Source organism: Daucus carota, chromosome 6, assembly GCF_001625215.2.
Source record: "Daucus carota subsp. sativus chromosome 6, DH1 v3.0, whole genome shotgun sequence".
NCBI lineage: Eukaryota > Viridiplantae > Streptophyta > Magnoliopsida > Apiales > Apiaceae > Daucus > Daucus carota.
In genome coordinates this window covers 27,263,465-27,289,323 of record NC_030386.2, presented here as the reverse complement: position 1 = coordinate 27,289,323, position 25,859 = coordinate 27,263,465, and the positions used below count along the sequence as shown (strand labels likewise).

General features: G+C 34.4%; 6 protein-coding genes across 6 annotated transcripts; 2 read left to right on the top strand and 4 right to left on the bottom strand.

The window, feature by feature from the left end:
- The first annotated feature begins 1,527 nt into the window (after positions 1-1,527).
- LOC108226505 (mitochondrial import inner membrane translocase subunit TIM8-like) lies at positions 1,528-3,824 on the top strand. Its single transcript, XM_017401467.2, has 2 exons — positions 1,528-1,688; positions 3,427-3,824. The coding sequence occupies exons 1-2, from the start codon at positions 1,641-1,643 to the stop codon at positions 3,613-3,615; spliced, it is 237 nt and encodes a 78-aa protein (XP_017256956.1). The 5' UTR covers positions 1,528-1,640; the 3' UTR covers positions 3,616-3,824.
- A 542-nt stretch (positions 3,825-4,366) lies between these two features.
- On the bottom strand, positions 4,367-9,708 carry LOC108224449 (probable protein S-acyltransferase 7). Its single transcript, XM_017399084.2, has 5 exons — positions 9,398-9,708; positions 8,228-8,410; positions 6,473-6,769; positions 5,276-5,509; positions 4,367-5,168 (listed from the first exon to the last, which is right to left on the bottom strand). The coding sequence occupies exons 1-5, from the start codon at positions 9,488-9,490 to the stop codon at positions 4,656-4,658; spliced, it is 1,320 nt and encodes a 439-aa protein (XP_017254573.1). The 5' UTR covers positions 9,491-9,708; the 3' UTR covers positions 4,367-4,655.
- A 3,287-nt stretch (positions 9,709-12,995) lies between these two features.
- On the bottom strand, positions 12,996-15,127 carry LOC108226176 (uncharacterized). The gene is made up of 5 exons (XM_017401117.2): positions 14,744-15,127; positions 14,340-14,608; positions 13,774-14,254; positions 13,548-13,706; positions 12,996-13,462 (listed from the first exon to the last, which is right to left on the bottom strand). The coding sequence occupies exons 1-5, from the start codon at positions 15,053-15,055 to the stop codon at positions 13,163-13,165; spliced, it is 1,521 nt and encodes a 506-aa protein (XP_017256606.1). The 5' UTR covers positions 15,056-15,127; the 3' UTR covers positions 12,996-13,162.
- A 13-nt stretch (positions 15,128-15,140) lies between these two features.
- Positions 15,141-16,389, bottom strand: LOC135147260 (uncharacterized). The gene is made up of 2 exons (XM_064080163.1): positions 15,885-16,389; positions 15,141-15,553 (listed from the first exon to the last, which is right to left on the bottom strand). The coding sequence occupies exons 1-2, from the start codon at positions 16,045-16,047 to the stop codon at positions 15,141-15,143; spliced, it is 576 nt and encodes a 191-aa protein (XP_063936233.1). The 5' UTR covers positions 16,048-16,389.
- A 320-nt stretch (positions 16,390-16,709) lies between these two features.
- Positions 16,710-18,831, top strand: LOC108192929 (PI-PLC X domain-containing protein At5g67130). Its single transcript, XM_017359466.2, has 8 exons — positions 16,710-16,833; positions 16,917-17,039; positions 17,214-17,351; positions 17,444-17,542; positions 17,627-17,930; positions 18,010-18,233; positions 18,385-18,471; positions 18,575-18,831. The coding sequence occupies exons 1-8, from the start codon at positions 16,741-16,743 to the stop codon at positions 18,638-18,640; spliced, it is 1,134 nt and encodes a 377-aa protein (XP_017214955.1). The 5' UTR covers positions 16,710-16,740; the 3' UTR covers positions 18,641-18,831.
- A 133-nt stretch (positions 18,832-18,964) lies between these two features.
- LOC108192928 (cysteine desulfurase 1, chloroplastic) lies at positions 18,965-25,012 on the bottom strand. The gene is made up of 10 exons (XM_017359465.2): positions 24,691-25,012; positions 24,334-24,467; positions 24,075-24,234; positions 22,436-22,622; positions 21,807-21,952; positions 21,659-21,731; positions 21,075-21,138; positions 20,741-20,840; positions 19,706-19,864; positions 18,965-19,286 (listed from the first exon to the last, which is right to left on the bottom strand). Exons 1-10 carry the CDS (start codon positions 24,901-24,903, stop codon positions 19,116-19,118), a joined length of 1,407 nt encoding a protein of 468 aa, XP_017214954.1. The 5' UTR covers positions 24,904-25,012; the 3' UTR covers positions 18,965-19,115.
- Between the last annotated feature and the right edge of the window lie 847 nt (positions 25,013-25,859).

The window sequence follows — 25,859 nt, the reverse complement described above, 5'->3', positions numbered from 1 at the left end:
AATGTTTAATACGTACTATTAATGACGTAATATTAAAATTTATAAAAATATTTTTTATAATATCTATATCACTATGTTAGAAACTTTAATATATATATTATTCCCAAAACTAAAAATTGATATATTTGTGACATAGCTAAATATTAAACGACTCACGGATATTAAATATTAAATAAAAATATAATTATAAATTTCAATTTTAATTTTTAAACACTTTATTTATATATAAATTAATATGATTTAACGCTTAGTTATATGATACATGATAAGCTTAAAAATTGTGACAGTATATCCAATATAACTATCTTCTTCAATTTTCATTAGTTGTGTACAAAGTCAAAATTCAAAAAATGCTATGATACATGGAATGATTACCATTCAAAATTTAATATAATTGTCAGTCAATGATTACGCCCAATTTTAGGATTTTTAGGACATGTGATTGGTCTAAAATAAATATGGAATATGATATGACACGTCAAAATTTAAAATAGGTTTTCAATATAATTATCTTCTTCAATTTTAATTAGTTCCGTACAAATTTAACATTCAAAAAATGCTATGATTATGGAATGTAGTTATTGCATTACCATTCAAAATTTAATATAATTGTCAGTCATTGATTACGCTCAATTTTAGGAATTCAAAGATATGTGATTGATTATTCTGATACGCTTAAATAAATTAGAGAAATTATAATGACATGGCAAAATCTAAAATATGTGGCATTGAGGTGGACTTTTTTTTGAAATATGTGGCATTGATGACGTGGCACTGTTCAGGATTTATAATATACATAGATTTGGAGTCATTTTTTTTAAAACTGTGATATTGAAGTCAATACCTTACTATATAAATCAAGTCTAGTGTTTTTCAGGTTGAGGTTGATTACGAATATGAATCCGAAAAAAAGAAATATTTACGGACCTATTATATGTTAGGCAAAACAAACTCCAAATTATATATAATATAGATTATTATATATTTAAACAATAAATATTTTTATATATGTTATTTTTATATTATCTATCATTTAAATTTAATAATAATCAAATGCAAAATTTCTAGTGGCAAAAATGTATGGAGCAGCAGAAGATTATACTCCCTCCGTCCCTCCTGTTCTTATCGAATGAGTTGAGTACGAAGGTTAAGAAATATGTATAAAGTAATGGAAAAGAGAAAGAAAAGTGGGTGAAGTGATTTGACCCATTGATTTTTAATGTATAAAAAAAAGATAGTGGAGTAAAAGTAGTGTGAAAAGGAAAGAAAAGTGGAAAAATGGTAGGACCCATTGACTATTTATGGTAACCATCGATTATTTATGATAAGTTTTGAAATGTAAAAAATTGGGTGAGACATTAAAAAAAATATAAAGAAATGAGTACGACGGAATGTGTATAAAAAACAAAGCTACTCGCAAATAAGACGAGGGAAGTTAACGAGAAATTATTCTGGGCCAAAATACAGGTTCACCTTATCCAAACAATCTTTGGGCCGGTAAGTAAGTGGGTCGGAGCCCATTTACCAAATCAACGTCCTTAATTCTCCTCCTCTATCAATCGAGTTAATCTAGGGTTTTTGTCTCACGACTTTGCTTGACTGAATTCATATTAATTTGCAATCCCTTAATTAAAAATCCAATGGATCCTTCAGCTCTGAATTCCCCTCAAATGCAGCACTTCATCAATGTAAGCTCCTCTCCCACTTTTCTTCATCCTTGTATATATTTCTTTTTAATTTAACACACACACACACACAAATTTGAATTCACATATAATTCCCCTTATTGTTTGCTTTTTGTTTGTTATATATCGTTTCGTGTTTTTTTACCTCGAAATTTGATTGTTTCTCTGTTGCTCTTTTCGAAACCTTAGTGTATTTCAGTAGGTGGAATGTAATTTGGTTTGGTTGATCAGACCTATGAGTAACTGCTCGTTTTTTGTGTGGGCGTGTTACGTATATCATGAGTTATTAGATTTCTAAGTATGCAGTGAGTAATGTAATAGATAATGCCGTTTAGTTGGAAGATGAGGACGGAACCTTGTCAGTTGTCACTGAGTACTTCTTCGTCATATCGAAACCTATAATGCTTTGTATTGTTGGATGGAACTGAATTTGAACTATTTTGTAGGGATTTTTCTATAATTATCATTTTTCATATTCCTTCCGTATAAATTAAAACTAGATATTGATCCCAGAATATGCAGAGGTATATGCTGCTATAGTGTTTTTAACATTTTTTTGTTGCATTCCGCTTCATTCCACCCACTCCTGTCAATGGAGTATAAGATTTTTCTTAGAGGTAACAGTTGCACTTGCGCCTTACTCCCTATTCTTAGAAGGACCCAAAGCAAAAGAAAACAGAGGTAAGGAAAGTGATGACGATGAAATTACTTTTAAGAGAAATAAACGAAAATGAATTTTATTAGAATGCTTCACTCCGTAGCATTGTTATAAAAGCTGGCCTGGCTGCTGATCAAAGTATCAAACAATAGTATGGGTTCCATATTTTGGTGGTGAAACCTGAATTTGTAATTAAGTATTTCAATAACATATCATATACAAAAAAATGTGGAACAAATATGTATTATCTTTTGAAGAAATGTACAAAACAAAGGAAATAAATTTTATTTGAGCATAAACTCTATCTCGAATCTTGTTGATTATACCAGCTTTTATTTGTCTTATTTTTTAATTTTTTTTTATTAGTTTTATCAATTTTAGCATCTCTGTATGACTGTATATCATATGTACAACAGTAAAAGTTGCAAAAATCATGTGCTTCACTTCGATGAATTGCACAATTTGCATTTGCTTGTTGCTTTTATTTCCCGGGGTGGCTTTGCACTTCTGCGTGCGTTTGAGCATTTAACAACTGCAACAACAAAATCTAATATATCATGTATTTTACTTTTTCTTCCGCAAAACAAAAACCAAGTTACATTGTTATTTCTTTGAACTGTAGATGTTACTTCTTTATATATTCCTTGTATATACTGTATAATTGATAACTGTGATTTTATTCTTTTTGCCTGGTCAATTTTTTTATAACATGGGTTGTGAATCAGTGTGTGTTCTTTTTTTAATCACTCTGTTGCCTATGGACATTGGCAAAAAATTATTGTGTGCTGGTCTGAAACATTTGTTTCATATGGTAAATTCTTTTAGACATTGGTAATTTTTTTTTATAACATGGGTTGTGAATCAGTGTGTGTTCTTTTTTAATCACTCTGTTGCCCATGGACATTGGCAAAAAATTATTGTGTGCTGGTCTGGAAAATTTGTTTTATATGCCACATGAGTGCAAGAAGGTACTACGAAAAATTGGCACTTAAAGATTGCTGTACAGATTTGTGTCCTGTTTGATATTTTTACTCAGACCAAAGCTCCCTCTAACCATTTTCTCTTTTTTATACATCAATGCAGCAAGAAAAGGAAAAGGCTATGTTGAATGAAATGGTGGCAAAGCTTACCAATGTCTGTTGGGATAAGTGTGTCTCTGGTACTCCAGGCAGCAAGTTCAGTTCTAGTGAATCAAATTGCCTTTCCAACTGTGCCCAGCGTTACATGGATATGAGTATCATTATTATGAAGCGCTTTCAGTCGATGCAATGAAGAGGGAAAAAGCAGCAGACTTGTGTCACTGTTTCACATTACTCTCTATCATTTACCAAATCAAATTTTTTAGTATCATCTTTTGAGTTTTCTTTTAATCGAATATAGATTTGTGCGAATCCTTGTAACATGGGAATTTGGAGGCTGCATGGAACTCACATAATGATTAATATGTGTTGCTAATGAAATCCTAAGTAGGATTGGAACCAGTTACACATAGTATGCATTAGTTATGGTGTCCTTGAGATGGCTGACGGACCATGACTTATTTTATTTTTTTGCTAAGTCGGACCATGACTTATATTAACATGGACTCCATATATGCTTAGAGTATATAAGAAGACGTATACAGTATAAAATTATGTTTTATATGCATCTTAAAATACTGTGTTGGGAGAAGAAAAAAAACTGTATAGGACATAGGGATTATAAAGATGGAAACTCCAAACAATAATATACATATATATTAAAACTTAAACCAACTTATCTCATATAAATATTCTTGAGGTAATCTTATGTCTACGTTTGTTTTTAAAAAAACAACAGAATTTGGCTCTTCCAAAATCTATGATCACTTATTTATTTTATTTTGTCCAACAAAATTCTACCCTAAGAAACAGCCACATAGGCCCGCGCCCGGCATGGGCGAGTTCAAATTGCTCCAACATTCCAACTACAGATCAGATGTTCCGACTTGATTAAAGTTGAAACCCTTTCTCTAGAACAGTTGAGTGCTTAAGAGTTTATGGTATAGTTGAAGCAGAAATATGCGACCATCTAATCATTTTACAATATTAATTTCCATATATTACAATTTCTAATAAAATAAATTAATGTCGCAGACATTAATTTCATTTGCAAAAAAGAAAGTAATTGCTCCAAGCACCATGAAAAAGAAATATACACAAAACAGCACACCCTAGGTTCAATCTCACCATAGCCTACTCAATCATTAAAAAAAAAAATTCTAGTTTTTGATCTTTGCCCACTGCTATTGGGCCTTTTTCTACCTGGTGATTCTATAGCTTGTGACTGGTTCGTCATTGCCAGTCCCCTCCTGTCAAGTTCTTGTCTTTACTGTCAGTCACTCGATTTGATTCCCCGGATGCCATAGCAACTACATCAGGTGGAATATTTAGAGTTCCACTTCTCCTTCCCCAACTAGATCGTCTAGGATGTAGAATGCTTCGGCCTTCTGTTCCTTCCACGTCAATTATTCTGCTCAAGTCCTGTGAGGCCTCTGCACCTCCCCTATTCACACCATCATTATTACTGAGTTCTCTTTCGATTTCACTTGGCCCTGTTGCGGTGTCATCCCAAACTGGTTTCCTCCCTGCTTCTACATCTCCCATGGTTTTCTCTAAGTTTGGGCTAACGAAACCTACACTGAGTGACCTAGGTGGGATACCAGGCTCTTTCTGCACTTTCGCCCTAAATTTGTTCTTAGATACAGGAATGCTAGTAAAAAATACCTCCTTGAAGTTCTCAACAATCCCTCTGTTATATGGATTGTCTCGTCGATCATATCGGTATCTAAAATTTTCATAGGTTGACTGCAGAAAAAATAAACACATCGTTTAAATTGACATTACTTGTAAAATTTATTTCTATATCCAAGGTTAGTATGGAGATCAAGATATGAAACTGTAACTATCTTTACCTGGTTTGTACTGATTAGATAAAGATGGAAAACTGTAAGACCCCCAACAAACCAGACTGCAATGAATGTGTATATTATTAACACAATGGATGCAGGGTAATTAGTCATTGCCTTCCAGATGGATGTATTCTCCCTATCCTTCACTCTTAAAATGAAGACCCAACAAATACCAAAGACATACACGCAAAGCAGCGTTGCTGAAGAGACAAACATGAAGAAGAAACGGTAGTTCCGCTGCATGCAGAAGAGGGAAAGATCATCATTGTCAGACACAGGGTGGATATATATTTTATTTCAACTGAGATATGTAATGCATGTTTTAAGATTCCATATAACTGAATCATCACTGCAGGCCCATGATGGAGAGGCAGATAGAAGGGTCAAGACTACAGCTAGGTAACCTCCACAAAACTGAGTAAGAATCATATACCAGAGTACATAAGTAACAATAAAGGAGGAAAAATATAGAATTAAGGCATGATGCTTCTGGGTAAGTTCCATACTTTCAAAAAGATAGTAGCGAAAAAGGATGAGGTAAATATTAAAAGAGGTCTGAACCTTGTTAAATTAATTAAACTTGACATGAGGAACTACTTAAGGCGGGTGACTCACAGTCCTAACTCCTACGGGTAACTAAGTAAGAAACTATAAGATGAAGATCTTTAGAAACTGGGAAAAGCTTTAAATGCCCCTGTCTGTCAACTGTCATCATATTAAAATCAATAGATGAATAGGTGGAACTGCATATTAAGCATCCACAAACATTCCACCATTAAATGGGCAGAATGCACATGGTGGTGAAGGGACCAAAAAATTATCTCACTCAGACAAGCCCCTTAACTTTTAATATAAGAGAAAGAGATCTGAACAATATTAGAATACTTTTGGTAGTATAAGCTTAGGAATTTTATATGTGTATTACAAGGCACCTTTTTCTCCGAATAAACTAGCAGTCTAGCACAGATTTTATTTAGTGAAGCGGTCCTGAACACAACTCGTTATAGCTATATCGCATATAGTTTAAAACAAATAAATCATCTGCCCATTAAGGAATAGTCAGGAAAATAGGAGATGGTAGGGCCACAAAAACTAATTAAGGAGTGGCATTATATATATGTATTAGTTACCGACAGGTTTAGAATTTTAGTCAACAAGAAAGAAAACCTATGTACCGGTAAGAATAGTAAGAAAACTTACCAATCCAATACATTGTCCAACCCAAGGGCAGTGATGGTCAAACCGCTCCACGCAGTTGTTGCATATTGAGCAATGTGAACACCGAGGAGGTCTATAAAGCATGCAGGTATCACAATATTTGACTTTCACAGTTATACCGTTGACAACTACATCTTTAATGCGAGGCAAACGTAGTCCTGGAGTTTGTCCACCCCCAACCACGTTGGTCCCATCATAGTTTTCTGGCTCCGGAGGGTGTGCATTGCGAGGAACAATACCAGGATCTCTTCCAGAAGTAAGTAGAAGAAGCACCAGCACCTAAGAAGCAATAGCATGTTCTGTCAAATTCCAGTACTACAATATAATTTTTTTAAAGCTTACAAGTTGTTTTTTTTGTTGCAATATAATTTTGTTCATATCTTGTATTTGGGGAAAATAGAATCTATTACTACATTCCATATCATTTGTTACCACATGCTCAGCATAGTAGATATCATAAGAAAATGCTAAAGAAAGAAGGTATGAACAAGTTAATTAAAAAATTCATGAAATATTTTCAGAATACTCCTTCAGTATTCTGAATCTCAAATCAAAATATTAATATTACATATAGGAGACTGAAAGACTGGGAAATTATACAATCAGTTGGCACTCAAAAATGAAGTTGGTGTACTAAATATACATATGGGATTTAATGCCCTCGTACCTTTAAACTAAAATGACAAAGTTGGTTTCATAAACATATATGAACAAGAAATTTAGATATATGCAGACTTGATAGGCTATGGACAAGAAATCCCAAACAGCAGTTTGAAACACCTAACAGACTATGTATTAGAATTGATCGTCAGTCGAAATTCCAACTTACCACGCACGTTATCTCAAACATTATCATATGCCAAGAAGCTATAAGCCTCTAATCTCTATCCATACACATAATCATCTTTAAAGTAAGCTAAGATATCAGGCCAGATCTAACAAGCCAAAAAGAAGAAGGCATCTTTCTCCTTTTCCTATCTAGGTGAACGTCTAAAATGTAGTGGCCTCTTACACCCCCAGGCATACACACCATCCGCCATTTCCTCAACTGGCAAAACATCTAAACTTAAGGAAGGATAGTTGACTGGGAGAAGAATCAATGTAATAATTATTAAAAAAAAATAAAATAAATAAGGCTGCACCCTGTCTATTTTTTGTCCTTCCTTTAAAGACAAATGAGTAATTTGTCAGAAAAAACAAATTCATTTCTTCAAAGTATAAAAAAAAAAAAAAAAAAACTTCGACAAGAATCTCCTCATCCAAGGTTTTCAAAAAACAGTCGGAATATATCTTTCTAATATTGAGAAATATGCACCACAAGTTACATTCTCATTTGTAAGTACTCAACTAGCCTCCTTGGATTGCAGAAAATGCTTATGTTTAAGTTGAGTTTAGCCACTATAAAAGGAACCTCTAGCTTTCCATAGTTATTTACAAGCCTGAGTGAAGCAATCTCTTGATATATTTAAATAATATGTGTAGCTTCATTTTATATGGATGTATCGTATTTAATAGCAAACAAAGAAGTTTCAGCGTTGTATATTATTTCACCAATTAGTTTAAAGAGACTTCTGACCGAAGACATTACAAGCCAGGCATTTGAAAGCATATTAATATCACAATGGCGATTCTAAAGCAAAATTTGCTAAACCATGTACAGGTAGCTGTAACTAGACACAATACAAAGTAATAAAATGTTTCGAAGGTAGGATAAATTTGGAACAAAGCAAGACTCACATAAATTGTGAACAGCACAGTAACAACAACAATCCAGATTCCAAAACTATCAGAATATTCATCCATTAGTTTTCTGCCAATAAAGCCACAAAAAACACCAGCAGGAACTGCTATAAGAAATATTGTTAGGAAGATTGATCTTATATCTGGTCCAAAAATCAACCTCCCCTGAAGAAGAAAAACCTGTACGAAAGTAAAAGCTCATGTCAAATTGAGTGCACATGTCAACTGCTTGATATGCCAAGCCAAAAAAAATATTAGCAACATATTAATTATAATGAAGGCATCATAACCTGTTCCTCAAAACTTGAATGAAACTTTATACAAACATAATGTCAAAAGATCCAACTGTTTTCACTGCTGTCTTAACCACACTCTCTCTTATGCCTAACTTTCTCGCTAATAATTAGTTATAAAACATTGAAACTGTTACGTCGTGTGTTGGTTGGGGAGTGTAATGAAATGAGTAAAATTTCAAAACAATATATTATAGATAGGAGGGAAGTTTTGGAAAAAAAATGTATGAGTGCAGAATTGTTATGATGAGATTTTAGAAGAAATTGGGTATAGGAGAGAATGGGGAATTCCTTCTACATGTGGTGGGGGGGGGGGGGGGGGGGGGGGGGGGGGTTGTGACTTCTAGAATAGGGTGTAGGGAATGGAATGAGTGAAGGAATGAAATTTTTAAACAAGTGCCCAATCAGTTTAAAGTTGGTACAAACCGAATGAAGGAATAGAAATCATAGATATTAAGTATTTACCCACAAAAACAGTACAAATTCATAACATCCCCTCCTGATGTCATTTCTCCCAAATTCCCACCAACCGAGTAATAACTACACTTTTCAACCTGACATTTACCAACACAGTAGAAGTTTCTCCGGAAGAAAAAAATTAGTTGTAATGTAATGCCCCAAGGTTACAAGCCTAATGCGCATCGGATCATTCACAAATCACAATCCACCACAAGCCATTTTAACAATTTTTGTTTGTACACATTAGTCATAAGCCTGCGCTTACAAATGATATTCAATATTACTCTAGTCAGTTGCAATTTTTGATTAATACACAAAAAAGGCTATATATGAACGAGTCTATAAATCCAATTGTAAACAACAGAAAGCTCAATCATACAGTAACAGAATTAATAATTTACAGAAGGTCACTTACATTGCTTCCTTTCCATGCCTGATAAGCACGGAGGGGGGCGGATCCGTCGTCGTTTAATTCCGATGTAGTTTTAGGCGGAGGCACCACGTACATCCTTTCTCTCTCTCTCCCTCTCCCGAATCTCGTTCTCTCTCTCTCCCAGTCTCTCCCAACAGCAATAGCTAGTGTATGAGTAGTTCGATTAAGTGATTGCAGGTCAATGCAGTGTATGAGTAGGATTATTAACAGATTTTGGTAGGTCAATGCAGAGAAAAGGCAAAAGAAAGGCGGCTCTTTTTCGACTTTTCCCCTTTACAGTTCCGGCTATTCACCGACGGACATCTTTAATAAACTCCCCTACTTAATTTAATTTTAACAAATTATGAATTTTTTCTTTAAAAAAAACAAATTATGAATTTTAGGAGTTTAACAAGCTAATACAAAATTTAGTAGATTTGATATAGATATATTATTTTTAGATTAACAAAAATCTATCAAATATTGTCAATATTATCGTATGTTAATTTTTATTAAATCTGTAAGTGACTCTTAATGGAATAAAAATAGGAATGTAAAATCTTATTTGATATCATTTTAATGAAACATGAGATCTATAGAAAAATGATAATTATTAGTCTTTGTTTTCATGTTTACATGAAAGAAATTTTAAACGATTAAGAATGAAATAAGTTGCAAGAAAACGAGGGTAAAGTTAAAAATATTGTTGATTTGGATTATATACCGAATTATGTGTGCTTCCTCAAATTATATGTATATATAAATACTTTTTTGTTTAATTTATTTTTTTTAATGTTATTTGATATGTTTATTTAAGAATGTATGTAAAATATAATTTTATGACATTTATGTTTTATTAAATTTATATATTTTTTTATTTATAAAGAAAATATTAAACTAATTAATGATGTTAAAGTAAAGGGAAGAGCATCTCCAGCCGCGTTGGTCACAATCGTCGGCTAAATTAGATATGTAAGAAGAAGACATTAGGTGAAACTTGTTGGATCCGACCGACTGTTTTAATTATATTTGTTAGTTATAATTTTGAGAATAATATAATATTTATATTTATATTGTTATAGATAAAATATGTCAGTTTAATATGATAATAAATGATGGGTTTATTACCTATTTCCTGCTTGGTATGGTTTAGGTAACAGAAAAAGAGGTATAATTTATTTTTGTAATACACTGATTCTAACTGTTTATTGTTACAGTATATTTGACGAAGCTGTGTGCGTCTTTATCAATCTTAATGTTACTTTTTTTTGATCAAATCTTAATGTTACTTGTTTGACTGTTTACGTAAGATAAGTGATAACAGAAAATAGGTCTTTATCAATCTTAATGTTACTTGTTTGACTGTTTACGTAAGATAAGTGATAACAGAAAATAGGTAACGAGAAAACAAATCATGGCAGGTATCTTTTCAAATCTATCTAAGTTTAAAATAATTTATAATTGAATAATAAAAGACTATATTATTAAAATTATATTTATTTTCATTAATAAAAATATTTTTGATTTAATCTGTATAATAATTACAAATAATTTTATATTTCAAGTTTTTAAACACCAAAAGCCAGAATTCAAGTCACAACGAAGGTATCTCTTGAAGTCCATCTAAATTTAAAACAATTTATAATATAGTAATAAAAAAGAGTAGATTATTGAAATTATATGTATCCTTAATTAGAAAATTATTTTTGATTTAACACTTATAATACCTTTATATTTCAAGTTTTTAAACACCAAATTTTGCCAGAATTCTAGTCTTTCATCATCATGATATGGATCTTTTACATTTCACAGGGGTCCTGTTATCAAGATAAACAGCTCACCTTCTCACTCTTATGCAAGACTCAAAGTCCCAACTCCACATTTCAAGACCATCATCAATTAACTCTTTTAGCCCAAACCCTATATTAATAATTTTAATAAAAATTCCTTTCGGAGGGTGTATCATGTATGCTATAAATTTATTTATTTTTCAAAATGAGAATAAATCTCAAGATTCGACAAGATATTAACTAAAGAGCTCTTTTTATTCAATAAATTTTATAATTTAATTTATTGGACATTCAAGATGACATAAAATATTTAGATAATAAATTTCGATATCTTGAGAAAAATTACATTTCTTCAAGTCATCGAAAAAACTAAACATAATAACAAATCTTAGGATCAAGCTCACTAAGATAAAATTAACAAGATCGACAGTGTCTTCACAATTGGGACTTTTTTATTATTTAACGTTTTGACTTTTGGCACACATCTTTAGGTGAGTTGGCCGGATTGTAAAAATTATTATTTTTAATTGATTTTTTTGTAAATTAAAATTTTGATTATATATTTTATTCAAAAGAAGAAAATTTAAAAAAAAATATTTTTAACTACTCGGTCAAAGCACTTAAAAAACATGCGTAAAGTTAAAACGTCAAATAATAAAAAACGGAGAGAGTAGAAAACATAAGATAAGAGATATTTCATATAGAAAACAAAACTGAAACGAACTCTAAGCCATATTAATGAAAGAGGTCTAACCAAAGGAAACTTCGGGTAAGACCTCCATACACTATACAGTGATGTCCTGATCCGCTCAGCGTACATATTCCAAATCTATACTTTTATACTAAGCCAAAATCGCACATTTTTGGCAGATTAAACAAGAGATCTAATAGGAGTATTCAATATTCAGTTAAATGTACATGTTATGTGTGTATGTGCCCTGCCTTGTACAGCGGCCGAGTGCCGACATACATTATACGAGCCATACACTAACTGGTGTGTATATAAGCCAAGTTCGACCCCCGGCCTCGGCTAAAACAAGGCATTTTACCAATTTTATTGCTGTGAACACATGCATGCGGTCTAATGTAATCCACTCCCCGACCCCGTGTGTTGAACAGAGTGATTAACACCTTGATTGTGATTTATGAAATTACTAATTACTAATTAATAAGTAAAAATATCCAATATTGTGGATGGACACTTTTCAGAAATTCTCGTTCTTAACTTTATTCGAAAAAATAGGGGGAGAGGGGAAATAATCTTCTGAATTTTAGAAATCAGTATATACATTATTCAATTTATTCTAATTATTAACCTTGTTTGTATTGTATTGCATTTAGGTAGCATCACTTTTTATCACTTTGGAGAGGGTCATAAAAATCAGCGATAGGACCTAATTGTTTGAGCTATTAATTTAGAATTAATCGAAAATTGTTGATTTATCTGAGTGAAAATCGAATGTATTTTAGTATTAATATATTGTTTAATATTTAGTTGTAATTATATTAGTTATTTATTAATAAATATATATTTACTATATCGCAATTTCTATAATTGTTCATAATTAAAATAAGAGTAATTGACAGTTTGCAACCCTTAACTTAAGTGCTTTTTTCGATTTGGTTACTTATTTATAATCTTGGCACTATGCAACCCAAAGCTTATAATTTTTAAGCAACCTGCAACCCACGCTCCAACTCCCGTTAAAGTACTAACGGGAGACGTTAAAATGCAAGGCTAAAAATGGAATTTCACTATCTAACCCAGCAGTTGTAACTCAACAATGAAAGATATAATACCATCACATTTGCAGCAATGTAGTTGGAGCATTAACATCAGAAAATAAAATCTCAGCCACAGTTACAGATGAATCAATGTTAAAGGGTAAGGTTGGTGTGCCAACCTTCCAAAAATAAAATCCCAGCAAGCACAAAACAATAATTATAAGAAAGTCTCACAACACATCATCTGCAGCTCCTAGTTTTTCTTCAGCAATTCCTTCTGCTTCTTCTTACCAGCATCTTGCAAATTCTTTAAAGATGTGTACTTCTGCCCTGGTATTGGCTCAACTCCCAAGCACTGTCTAGAAGATGACTGAGCTGGTGGCTTAAATTTTCTGAAGATCCCTCCATGACTGGTTGTATTTACAACCTCAGCTGTTCTCTGGACTTTGTTGGCGGCAGTTGGTTGTTTTGATGCCTCTGCTGGTGGTTGTACTACAGCTTTGGAGTCTTTTCTTTTGTTTGCAGTGCTCCCAGCTTGGTTTGGATCTGTTTTCTGTGAAACAAAAACAGTTTGGTTACTCAAAAACAATGTAAGTAAGTGCTTATATATCAAAGCAAATAGTATAACATGAATGTACCTTTTCTGCAACTGAGGTTCCAGCTTCTTTAGCAGTGCATGTTTTTTTATTATGCCCCTCTTGTTGGCATACACTGCACTTTTTAATGTTAGCAGCCCTTGAGGATCCAGCTCCTTCCTCTCCCCCATCTTCTTTCCTCTTCTTTTCTTCATCAATTTTCTGCAGATTTCAAATTAAATTAGAAACATGGCATAACACCTAAAATAATTTCAAATATAATTAGTACCTTTGTCTGGCAAGTTCTTGCATTGTGCCCCCATTCTGAGCAATAACTGCATTTGAGAGAGGTTCCAGTCCTCTTGAGCATACTTGGGTTGTTCTCCCTTGTCTGAACTATATCAGATTTTTTGTCTCGCTTCTTTTTCGGCCTACCAGGAGCTGTTCTTGTTTTTGGAGGTAATATTGGAGTTTCAAATGTTTCCTCCCAAAATTCCTCCCCATTTAAAGGTTCAAGAATGTGGCCGTATACCCTCAGATAGTATTCTTTCTTGTGGCATTCATGCATATAGTCCAGTGGATTTTCTTTTAAAAAGAATATGCATGAACATGAGTGAAAACATGGAATACCTGTTAATTGCCACTTTTTACAAGCACAGGATCGATTCTGCAGGTCCACCACAATTTGATGGCCTCCATCACTCATGGTCACAAGAAATTTGTGGCCTCCATTCCAAGTTGGCCTTGCATTTGCAGCCAATTCCATAGATCTGGTTCAAGATTTTTAAGTAATAGTAATTAGTCCAAGTAGCATATAACATAAAATTTAAACAACAGAAGTAGTAAAGTAGTTACTTGTGCAACTTCTTAAGAGGTTTTGTGCAGAAGATAGTGTCCCTCTTGTCCATTTTTGTCAGCCTCTTGCAGATCCTCTCCATACATGTATTTTGAATTCCAATGAACATTGTAACAATCCCCATACCTCTAAACTTGTTGATTGCATTGTTGAAAACTTCACAGTTGTTATTAACGAACATGTCACTCTTGCAAATATCTCTAAAAGCTGATCTACTCCACTGTGACTTTGGCTTGGCTGCTAACCAGTCGTAAGCCCTTGGTGCTAACTGATAATATGCATCAATTGAAATTATGTGAATCAATATATGTGTGTGCTAATATTATGTGTGTGCTAATATTATGTGTGTGCTAATATTATTTGTGTGCTAATATTATGTGCTGATTAAATTATGATTTAATACCTTCTTAAGAGCCTCCATATTTTGGTTGAAATGGTAAGGGGTTGTTGACCTAGCAGCAGACCAGAGGAGCCTTCTAACTCCAATTCCTTTATGTTCTTTCCACAGATTCTTGTAGAGATGCATTACGCAAAAGCGATGCTCTGCTTCAGGGACCTCAGTTTCAAGAGCCCTAACTAAACCCTTCTGTCTATCACAGATGAAGGTGTAAGATCCTGGATTCTCCATGTGAAGGTCCTCTTTAAGCAATCTGATAAACCATTCCCAGCTATCGTTGTTTTCTGCTTCAACCTGGGCCCAACAAATTGGATACATCCCATCATTCGGGTCTGTACCAACAGCAGTCAGCAAAATTCCTCCTAACGGACCCTTTAAATGGCATCCATCTAATTTCTTCTACCTATCCTACCTCCTCTCTCATTTCTTCTATCCTCTCAATCCTTTGATCCTCGGCTAATTGAGTTAATGAAAAGTTATCCCAACCATCACCTACAACTTCATCAAGTGGCTCATCTGTGGTATATATGTTCAAGCATCTAGAATATGCAGTGAAAACACTAATTGATTCCACTTCCTCATCACTGACAATTGGCATAATCCCCTTCGACAACTCTGTATCAGGAATACAAAACCAAAGGCAAAATTCTCCTAACACTAACCCCAGCTCTGTCAGCATAGACTCCATATCAATTAGACGAAAATCCACAACTTCACACATATCAAAATACCTAATTTCACCTCCAACATAACTATCAAGATTGTCATCAAACCTCCCACCATAATGCACTTTAATAGTAAAATATCTTGAATCCTCTGTTTTTGAACATACATATAGGTAAAAATATGTTAAAAAAGGACACTTTAGGATGCACGTGATAACAGATTGAGTAAAAAAATGCTTGCTCCTTCAATTCAGACAATATATAAGCATAAAGGGACCACCACATACTATAAAAAGCACCACACTATATAAACCCAACTAGATTGAACTATACAGTAAACAATTAGAACTCTGAACACATAAATCCTAGAGTAATATACTATCAATTACGGGCATATCCACATGAATCATACAAGGAAATCACTGAACACAAAGCATGCATATACAAAGGAGGAAAAAGGGGGAATTTGGGAGATGATGTACCTCCATATTTTGGGGTTTCGTCGCCAGGAGCAAGAATAGGCTCTGGAATCACCGGCGCATCACTACCAGCGGGCAGTCGCTTGCTCCAGAACTCAACTGGAACTTCAAGCCAGCTAGGGTTCTCTCCAAAAACGCGACCATCTATCCTCAATCTACCTCTCATTGTGTTGAATCAACAGTCGTTTTACTCTCACTCGATCACTCGATCAACAGCTAGGGTTTGTTGCTTCAATCAGTCGATAGAGAAAAAGGGGGGAATTTGGAGATGATGTTGGGCGGGGAGAAATGGTTGCGTCTTCTCGAGACTCAACTGTTTTATTCTAAAGCTATTAAACATAACGGTCAAACGAGGTTGACTGTTAACTTTCAACGGGAGTTCGACAGCGGGTTGCAGGTTGGTTAAAATTTATAAGATATGGGTTGCATAGTGCCAAGATTATAAATAAGTAACCAAATCGAAAAAGGCACTTAAGTTAAGGGTTGCAAACTGTCAATTACTCTTAAAATAATATAGTATTTGATTGTAATAAATTATTATATATATTTCGACTAAAAAAATTTATAAGTATTAATCAATTTTTAAAAATCGAATCGATCAATCGAAATAAATAGGAGATTAATGAGTTAAATCAGAAATTTTCCCGTTTAGAACAATGCTTTGTACAACATTCCCTCGGCTCTTTTTTGATTTTTTATACGTAACCATATTCCTTTATAGATAACTATTTTTGGTTTCCTCTTGTTATCTTGTAGTGGGCCCTCACAAAATCCAATTTTAATGCATAGTAAAACGTAGTATAAGTGTGTAGTTCATTGTTCCCTTCTCCACTCATTCTAAGATCAATCTTGTACGTAAATGATGAAGTTTCGTAGAGGTTTATGCCTGCTCTTAGTTTCAGTTCTCTTCTTGCTTGGCTATGGCACTGCTTGTTCTGATGGCACATGTAAGGTACACTTCTGTTCATATGTGAGCAACATTTTGTTGGTGGTCTCTTGATTTATAACCATTTGTTCATTACCAAATGAATGTAGCTGCTGGATGAATGTTCAACTGATGAAGATTGTGAAGCTGGGCTGTATTGTTTCTCTTGCCCTCAAGGTTTCTCAGGGTCTAAATGTGTGCGATCATCGGTTACCAACCAGTTCTCCCTCCTGGTATGAAATCTTGTAGTATCATCCTCTCGATCTCCTTTGGTAAAATCTTGATCAGGTTTTATATATTAATGTGAAATTTGGTTCGATGACATTAAGAGGTTTCATACACGAGTGTGTGAGTATTTAATTTTCTGTTTTCAGTCGTTGACAACTATTTGTACACTTGTGTAACAGAATAATACACTACCATTCAACAAATATGCATTCCTGACAACCCACAATTCCTATGCAATCGAGGATGAGCCACTTCACACTCCAATTCCGAGGCTATGTCCTTTTAATCAAGAAGATAACGTCACCATGCAGCTAAATGTATGCCCTTGCCTCTCATAACCTTCCAACATTCCTAAATTTTCCCCTGAATGAGTTGAAATAAGTTTCTTTGTTCTGTTACAACCTTGCAGAATGGCGTTCGGGCTCTAATGCTCGACACGTATGATTTTCAAGACGATATCTGGCTGTGCCATTCTTTCAATGGAAACTGCCACGATTATACAGCATTTGTAAGTAAAATGTAAAAGTTGTCTAACAGCTAAATTCTTAAATGCATGAGCTCTGAGCCTGTGATTGCTCTTGCACTGGACTAGGAACCGGCTATGGACACTTTGATTGAAATTGAAGCGTTCTTGTCAGCAAATCCATCAGAAATCGTGACACTCATCCTAGAAGACTACGTGCACACCCCCAATGGATTAACCAAATTATTTACAGATGCAGGGCTGATGAAGTACTGGTTCCCCGTGACAAGTATGCCTCAGAATGGCCAGGACTGGCCGCTAGTGAGCGACATGGTAGCTAATAACCAGAGGCTGCTAGTGTTTACTTCGATTGAATCCAAACAAGCAGATGAAGGCATTGCTTATCAATGGAACTTCATGGTGGAAAATCAATGTAGTTTCCCATTGTCTACCTGCATTCCATATCTACTCGAGACGTCTTGTGCTTTATCTAATATTGAGTATGATTTCAGATGGAGATGGGGGAATGGAAGCTGGAAATTGTCCTAACAGAGGGGAGTCATCGCCACTTAATGACACGAGTAAATCACTAGTCTTGGTGAACTATTTTAGAACTGTTCCGCTCAAGTTATTAGCCTGTGGAGAGAACTCGGATGACCTCATTGACATGCTTTACACCTGCTATACCGCGGCTGGGGACCGATTTGCCAATTTTGTTGCTGTTGATTTCTACAAGGTACGCTTGTTCTTACTCCGTCCTCTCCTGAACCGAGCTCTAACTGAATACCACCGGTCTGTCTTTTTTAGTACTCGGGGAAACCCTGATTTCTGAATATGAGAAGTGAGATCATACAAACGATAAACACACATTTTGTTGATATGAACAGAGGAGTGAAGGAGGAGGAACATTTCAGGCTGTCGACACGCTGAACGGAGAGCTACTATGTGGCTGCAATGATGTACATTCCTGCGAAGTAAGTTAGTCATAAGTAATATTAAACACGCGAGTCTTGATTTGATTATTAAACGTTTGAACTTGACATATGAAACATGGGTCGTTTGATGCTTGATTTGCAGCAAGGATCTAGTGGATGTGCTGCCAGTCCTGGTCCCAGTCCAAATCCAAATTCTCAAGGAAAATGAGACAGTTTATAAGGAGAAGACTCAATGATATATAATTTAAAAGGGCTTGAAAAAAGTTATACAACTCTGTTGCTTATAAACAAGTTACTAGTAAATAACAATTGTACAAGTTTTGTTACTATGCCGCCATCATTTTATACTATAACCAATATCACATTTTTCAGAATATAACCAGTACATTCTACCAATTTTTGACTTTAAATCAGTTTTTAGCTTATTTATAACTTTAAGTCAGCTTTTGACTTATTACACAAATGTACGTTTTTCCCACAGCAGTACAGGGTTAGTTTCCCCACTGCTTTCCAAGAGCTATATTTGTACATGTATAATAAAATGAAAAGAATAAAACAAATGCAGAAAGTATACAGAACTGCTCAACATTATGTATCAAAGCAGCCTTTTAGGGATATTATACATCTGTTTTGGAATCTAGATAAACAGGCTGTACAACATCACAATTAAAGGAGACGGGTCTTTATTTAAATGAACTGAAGAAGCTGATTGTGTCTTTCAGCGCAGTGATGAAGTCGTCAACATCCTGTTTTGTGTTATAGAAGTATAGACTAGCACGTGCACTAGCATTAATGCCTAAGAAGCGATGTAGAGGCTGAGCACAGTGGTGACCTGATCTTATAGCAACTCCATGCTGGGAACAAACATTGAACATATATCAGCCATTAGAATACCTTTCATTTTATATATATCCTGGTTCCTGGCCATCGATGGTGAGGGACTGTTTATGTAAACCAATAAAATTTCAGCCCTTCTGCTCCCCCCTACCAGCATAAAAAAAAATTGCTGGAAGGCAAACCTCCTAGTAACTTTTTAAACTGGAAAGCAAAACTCCTTCGAGCAAATTTTTGTGCTGGGAGCAGACTTTTTGATCTCAGGCATTGGATTTTGTTGGATGTATAAACAGTTCCTGGCCAGGGACTAGGATCCCTACATGTATATACATTCCTTCTGACTGTTATAAGTTGACTATATTCCACCAACATTACTACAAGGCAAGAAAAGAAAACGAAAAAAATATATCACAATAAGATCCCACAATCTGGTTCAAACCTGTTGATCAAGGAATGTTGCAATGTCTGTGGGGTGAATATCTTCTACATTGAAACAACAAAGAGCTGCCCGGGTAACAGTTTCTGAAGGTGCAGGACCATAGATTCGAACATTTGGCACCTCTCGAAGACTTCCATATAGATAGTTAGCCAGCTCTACCTACAAGGCGGACATATATTACACACAAATACAATAACCAAAGTTTTATTCTAAGAAGAAAGAGTATATTTGGTGTTACAGACTTCTCATTTTCACTTTATGACCAGACGTCTGGAATTAAAAGTTTCCAGAAACATTCTGTTCAGTTCTCCCTAGTACTTTTAGGACACTTGTTCCACACCAGAGGGATGAAAACTTTATAGCATGTAAACTTGGTAACTATACTATGTGTTAATCATGCAAGTTCAAGCACAAGTAAACATCACAAGCTAGAGCTTGTAAGACCTTATCTTCTTAGACAGTAAAAATGCTAATTTTCTGAGCCTTTAATGGCCCTTAAATAAGTTGATCATCAACATTATATGTTAGCATAGAATTAACGAAGCATGACCTCGCCTAACAAACACACAATAAAAAGGTTGAAGCTTGGTTACGAGATTATCTGACCCGACATTAGCTGCAGTAAATAAGCTTGCCTGGCTCAATCTAACTTTATCTAAATCAAGCCACACGCTTGAGGCAGCGAAGCGACCAAGGCAGTGCTTCAGGACATCCCGAAGCAAACTGAGTCCATGAAGTGCCTTGCGTCTGAGACGCGAGACAACACGAAACATGCGCCTTGGTGTTAAGAGGTCTTTAAAGACCTCACTGCCTCAGCCTAAAGCAGAGAATTCTAAATATGCATGCATGCATGTCAAGGTTGCTAGTTCCACTTGTTTAAAAAAAAGGAGTTGCTAGATAAAATCATCTAAAACTATGCCAGGTTTAGCAGAAAGCGCAATGTCACACCACCTATATATAATCGAGGCACCAAATTAGAAGCAAAAAATGACGAAGGATACAATGAACTGTAAAGCAAGACAATACAGAACACACCTCATATTCATGAATCTTTTGCATGCCAATACCAGAAAGATAATCAATTGCTGCTCCCAACCCAACAGCTTCACCGATTGCTGGGGTTCCAGCCTCAAATCTGGTATATAAAATTTATAAAATAAGTTAACTAATTCATAAACATGGTCAACTACAGTACATAACTTTATGTTTGTTTCTATATTGGCAATTTGTCAACAAATACATATTACTGACGAGAATATATTGACGCGGGCCTCTAATCCCCATAGATGACATTTAATATAGGTACACCACCTCAACATTAACATGTCAGGAAAAAAATTTACGCTATGAGGTAGAAAAGACTACTAACCTAGATGGAGGTTCAGCATAGGTAGAATGATCCAAAAATACATCAGCTATCATTTCACCGCCCCCTGTTATTCCAAATAACATAACAAGGGCATTAATATACTTGCAGTCTTGCACAGGTAATACTTAACTCTGAGGCATTCAATTAGTGTTTATTTGCTTTTAATATAGATTGAATAATTTAAGCCATCTAGTTCACATTCAATTAGCAAATTCTACAATGGTTTTAGTTTACTTCTGAAAACATATAGCTGATTTTAAATCTTCTCTATTCCACACAAATATTTATGCATCAGTCACCTCTCAAACATAATTTGCCTATCCTTTGCTCCAGTCCATCTACCATTCTACTTCGAAAAGTAGATACCCATTTTATTACCTCAACCTCAAATCTCATCATCTCCATGAGCTACCCCCCCCCCCCCCCCTCCCTCTTTTTGGAGGCAAACTTCTCCATCACAACCTTTTTATTCAATTCCCACAAAGGAATAAAAATCCTACACAACAAAATTCTTGGTACAAAAAGTATACATGACATGCCTTGCTAGGTATTTAAAATTATTATCCATTTTGTAAATATCTTACCTAAGAAAGGGGGCATCGCAGCAAGCAGCTCACTTTTTCCATATAAGAATCCAATGCCTGTAGGCCCACACATCTGAAGCATGCTTAATCCTTAAACTTGAATACTATCTCACACCACTAATATCACAGAAAATATATTAAAACCTACCTTGTGAGAAGAAGCAACAAGAAAATCAGCATTCAGGCTTTGGACATCCACCACCATGTGTGGAACACTTTGACAAGCATCAACCAGAACCTTTGCCCCAACATCATGAGCCCAAAGCACAATTTCCTCGATTGGAAGAACAGAAGCTAAAAAGAGGAAAATAATATTGATAATGAAAATAGTGTATTTACATAATTGAGATATAATACCATTTTAAACTTTAACTAGGAGCACACGGCGAATCTATGTGCGAAGAATGGAAGCCATAATTATGAAAATTCATCGAACTGTTAATATGTTGTTAGTAGTTATTGGATTCAGAATGAACTTATCTATGACATCTACCTAAACCAATTTATACTCCAAATTAAGTGGCATTTTCGAGAAGAAAAGCAGTATAAGCGCTGCTTTTATTCCAAATATTTTCCATACCCCCTGTTAGACAATTTGACACGACACTTCTTCCATATCTGATCATTTAACTGAAATGGGGACATTTAACCAACTAAGAGACCACAGATCAAGTCAACTTGCAATGAATTATGTGCATTGGTCCAATTCAGGAACAAGTTCTCATCACACCATAAAACATACAAACTGTAGTGCAAAAACATGCATAACCTACTTACCAAGCATGTTTGAGACATGGTGAAGGACTACAAGCTTTGTATTTTTTGATAACAATTTCCTTAACGCTTCCATATCTGGTACTTCATCGTCCGTAAGACTCACAAACTTTAGCTCGGCACCAGTCTTTTGGGCCACAATCTGCCATGGAACAACAGCACTGTGATGTTCAGCAATTGTGAGCACAACCTGCAGTTCATTAGGAAAGTTCAGTATATAAAGCAGTCATCAATATATAAAAAGCATATTTACCAGAAATTAAGAAACACATTTGCCACCGTCACAAAAAGGAATACAAATATAGACAGCTGAGGCGAGACAGTTGAAGCAAATTTTGAAAGTAAATCGAGCTTATTAGAATAATAAGATTGAATATGGTTTGATTGAGTGATCTCAGGCAGGAGGAAAGCAAAAAAGGTGTGTCTATTAGCATTAGTAATTGAATCACTAAATGACTAAATTTCTTCCTGCCTAGCGGCTAAGATACTAAAATGATCATACATAGTGTGCACAGATTCCAGCTATGCATCAGAAATGGAGAAATTGTTGGACATCACTCGCCTTTTAATTTAGCTTGTAAGCTAGTTTTTGTAATATTTCTTTGGGTTGTAACCAAGCTTAACAGCACATATCAATTTTAGAGGTTAAACATTTGATTTTCAATACAAAATATCCAGAAAAATAAAGAGAGAAATTAAGCAGTCTTCCATGATACAAGAAAGTACAAATCCTAAACAACAGGAAAATTTGTAAGAGAACCAGATAAACTTATACATACATAACTAACAAGCAAGTTGCAATATATGAGAATATAAATGTCAAGCCATTCTTGAACATTGGTAACAGATCTCCTGCTATTTTGGATTGAATTACTACTCTGCTATTCCCTCCTAAGTCCTATGTCATTAATATAGTACACGATGTCCTCCAACATGCAAGGCCATACAGGTATTCCTAAACAGACCAAATAATCTTACAAATCCAATAAATACAAGATTATATCCAAATTGGAGTATCGCCAAAAGTTTACTTAGAATCTAACGAATAAGTGGGGCGTCAAACTTCAAAGATTAGATTTGCAGGTTCTGGGACCTGTTTACATTTTTAAACTAGTTCTATGAATGGGGCGTGCAACTGAACAACAAAACATTTATAATTGTCTATGTCTATAAAAAGAGTGGAACTGGTTCGTTTTAAAAAAAGGGGCCTTATAAGAAAGAAATATAGTATTATTGGTACAATGAAACGAGAGAGTATATAAGTAAATCGTGACTTCCACAAGGAATTTCAACAAATTTTCAAATAGCTCCACATCACTGAGAAGGTTAATTTTTTGCCTATCCAACGACACTGTGGCTTGACAATAAACTTCTCTTAATGTGAAATTTGTACTAGGCCTCCACTCAAGAACAGTAATCAAACAACATATAACACTACAAGAAATAATTCAAAGTGGCACACAGCTTCCTACAATTAGAACACTATTCGTCACAAGAAAAAAATACTAGTGAACATCCAGTAAGACTGACATCTTCTTAACATACAGAGAAACGAACGGGAAGCAAATAAAATATTGTAATATCAAACAAGAGTTGTAGCATAATGGTTTAATGCTTAAACAAGGGAAGTTAAGAGAAGTACTTGGTCGCCTGTCTTGAGATTTGTAAGTCCCCAAGAGTATGCTACAAGGTTGATAGCTTCCGTAGCATTTCTCGTAAAAACAATCTCTCTAGAATCAGGTGCATTAATAAACGTAGCAACCTTTTTCCTTGCTAATTCATATGCATCAGTTGCCTTTGCACTACATTGAGAGTATCAAGTCAATACAACTCATACTAAATTACCGTATTAACTTAATATAAGATAATAACTACTTGCTAGAGATCATAAACGACAGAACCTAAGAAAATGAACTCCACGGTGCACATTAGAATTGTAAGCCTCGTAATAGTTGTGTAAAGCGTTCAAAACAGCAGTTGGCTTCTGCGACGTTGCTGCATTATCGAGGTAGACCAGCTTCGATCCATTTATTTCCTGCACAACTCATAACAGTATCCATTTCAATTATATTATATATCAAGATAACATTCTGTTAAGTTTCTCCTAACAATAATTACCTCTCCTTTCCAATTTTATAGGTCGTTTGACTTTTTACGGATAACTTGAACTTATAAAAAGGACAGGAGTGACTAATCAGGACGTCTTACGAGGATCATATTAGTTTATCGAAAAATAAAAATCGGGAATTAGTGGATACCTGGTGCAGAATAGGGAAATCGGGGCGGGTAGCGTGGCCTAGAGATTGTGTTTCCGAAGCTACAGAAGAAGCAGCAGCAGCACATGAAGTCCTCCTAGCTAGCGCCCATGAATTGAAACAAGTAGGAGGCTTTTTAAGGGACAAAGATGAGGAATAAGAAGAAGATGAAGAGGGGAGTATCTTGCTGAATGCTCCGCCTATTGAACTCATCATCTCAATTCACAGCAGTCCTTGTGAGAATCCAAACCCCTTTTCTCAATTCATGTGCCACTGGAAACTCTATGTACGGTTACCGCTACTATCCTCATTTCTAGTTTTATTTCAGATAATATTTTGTTTTTATTTCTTTTGATTATCATATTATTGATTGTTTTTGTTAGTAAGGTCAGAGCATTCAGTCAGTTTGGTTCAAAATTGGAATGAATCAAATAGATCGAAAACTAAAATTTCAATTTTTTTCGGATTGAATCGGACCGAAATTTCATTATGAACCGATTTTGAACAGGACTGAACTTAAATAATTCGGTTCGGTTCGATATGTAGTAAAATAACCGAAATATTCAAACTAAAAGAAAAATTATATTATAAATAAAACTAAATTTTATGGATTATTTAAAAAAATAAAATTAATTAATTACCAACACTTTATCAAAAATAGATTTAATTAAATTTATAAATTATATATTATTATTATAGTATATAACACACACATATATAGGGGTGGGATCAAATAAAAACTTTTTTAAGTTACAAACTTACAAAAAAAATTTTTTGAATTCTTTTTAATCTCCCAACCTATTAATCCTTATAGAAAGTATTTGTGTTGAAAATTATTGGAAAAGACATCACAATTTTAAAAATAACACATAAATAAATCGTGCATTAAACACATTTGTAATTAGGGTTCAACATTGGTTGTAGAACATTAATTATCATTGTGTTAGATAATATTTATAGAGATGCTTGAACTATACATCTAGGGTTTGGGTAGGATCTAGAAAGATATATATTGATTATATAACACGTTTAACTTAGTTCTTATATTGAAAAATCAGTTTATGTACTTCTCCAACACAATTTTAATCGATGTTCAACAAAAATATCTTAAAAAATGTTGAATACAAGTTATATATGTATTGAACAAAAAAAGTTTGTAAGTTTATAATTTT

Bases quoted from the DNA above. Each gene is read 5' to 3' on its own strand.
- LOC108226505 (XM_017401467.2), top strand. From the start codon at position 1,641: ATGGATCCTTCAGCTCTGAATTCCCCTCAAATGCAGCACTTCATCAAT. The intron at 1,689-3,426 runs GTAAGCTCCTCT...ACATCAATGCAG, and splicing joins AAATGCAGCACTTCATCAAT to CAAGAAAAGGAAAAGGCTAT.
- LOC108224449 (XM_017399084.2), bottom strand. From the start codon at position 9,490: ATGTACGTGGTGCCTCCGCCTAAAACTACATCGGAATTAAACGACGAC. The intron at 5,510-6,472 runs GTAAGTTTTCTT...TTCTGCATGCAG, and splicing joins TTGGACAATGTATTGGATTG to CGGAACTACCGTTTCTTCTT. The intron at 5,169-5,275 runs GTAAAGATAGTT...TTTTTTCTGCAG, and splicing joins ATCTAATCAGTACAAACCAG to TCAACCTATGAAAATTTTAG.
- LOC108226176 (XM_017401117.2), bottom strand. From the start codon at position 15,055: ATGTATCCAATTTGTTGGGCCCAGGTTGAAGCAGAAAACAACGATAGC. The intron at 14,609-14,743 runs GTATTAAATCAT...GCATATTATCAG, and splicing joins ATATGGAGGCTCTTAAGAAG to TTAGCACCAAGGGCTTACGA. The intron at 14,255-14,339 runs GTAACTACTTTA...ATCTTGAACCAG, and splicing joins CCTCTTAAGAAGTTGCACAA to ATCTATGGAATTGGCTGCAA.
- LOC135147260 (XM_064080163.1), bottom strand. From the start codon at position 16,047: ATGAGAGGTAGATTGAGGATAGATGGTCGCGTTTTTGGAGAGAACCCT. The intron at 15,554-15,884 runs GTACATCATCTC...GTTCAAAAACAG, and splicing joins CGAAACCCCAAAATATGGAG to AGGATTCAAGATATTTTACT.
- LOC108192929 (XM_017359466.2), top strand. From the start codon at position 16,741: ATGATGAAGTTTCGTAGAGGTTTATGCCTGCTCTTAGTTTCAGTTCTC. The intron at 17,040-17,213 runs GTATGAAATCTT...CTTGTGTAACAG, and splicing joins CCAACCAGTTCTCCCTCCTG to AATAATACACTACCATTCAA. The intron at 17,543-17,626 runs GTAAGTAAAATG...GCACTGGACTAG, and splicing joins GCCACGATTATACAGCATTT to GAACCGGCTATGGACACTTT.
- LOC108192928 (XM_017359465.2), bottom strand. From the start codon at position 24,903: ATGATGAGTTCAATAGGCGGAGCATTCAGCAAGATACTCCCCTCTTCA. The intron at 24,468-24,690 runs GTATCCACTAAT...TGAGTTGTGCAG, and splicing joins ATTTCCCTATTCTGCACCAG to GAAATAAATGGATCGAAGCT. The intron at 20,841-21,074 runs GTTAGTAGTCTT...TTTATATACCAG, and splicing joins TATGCTGAACCTCCATCTAG to ATTTGAGGCTGGAACCCCAG.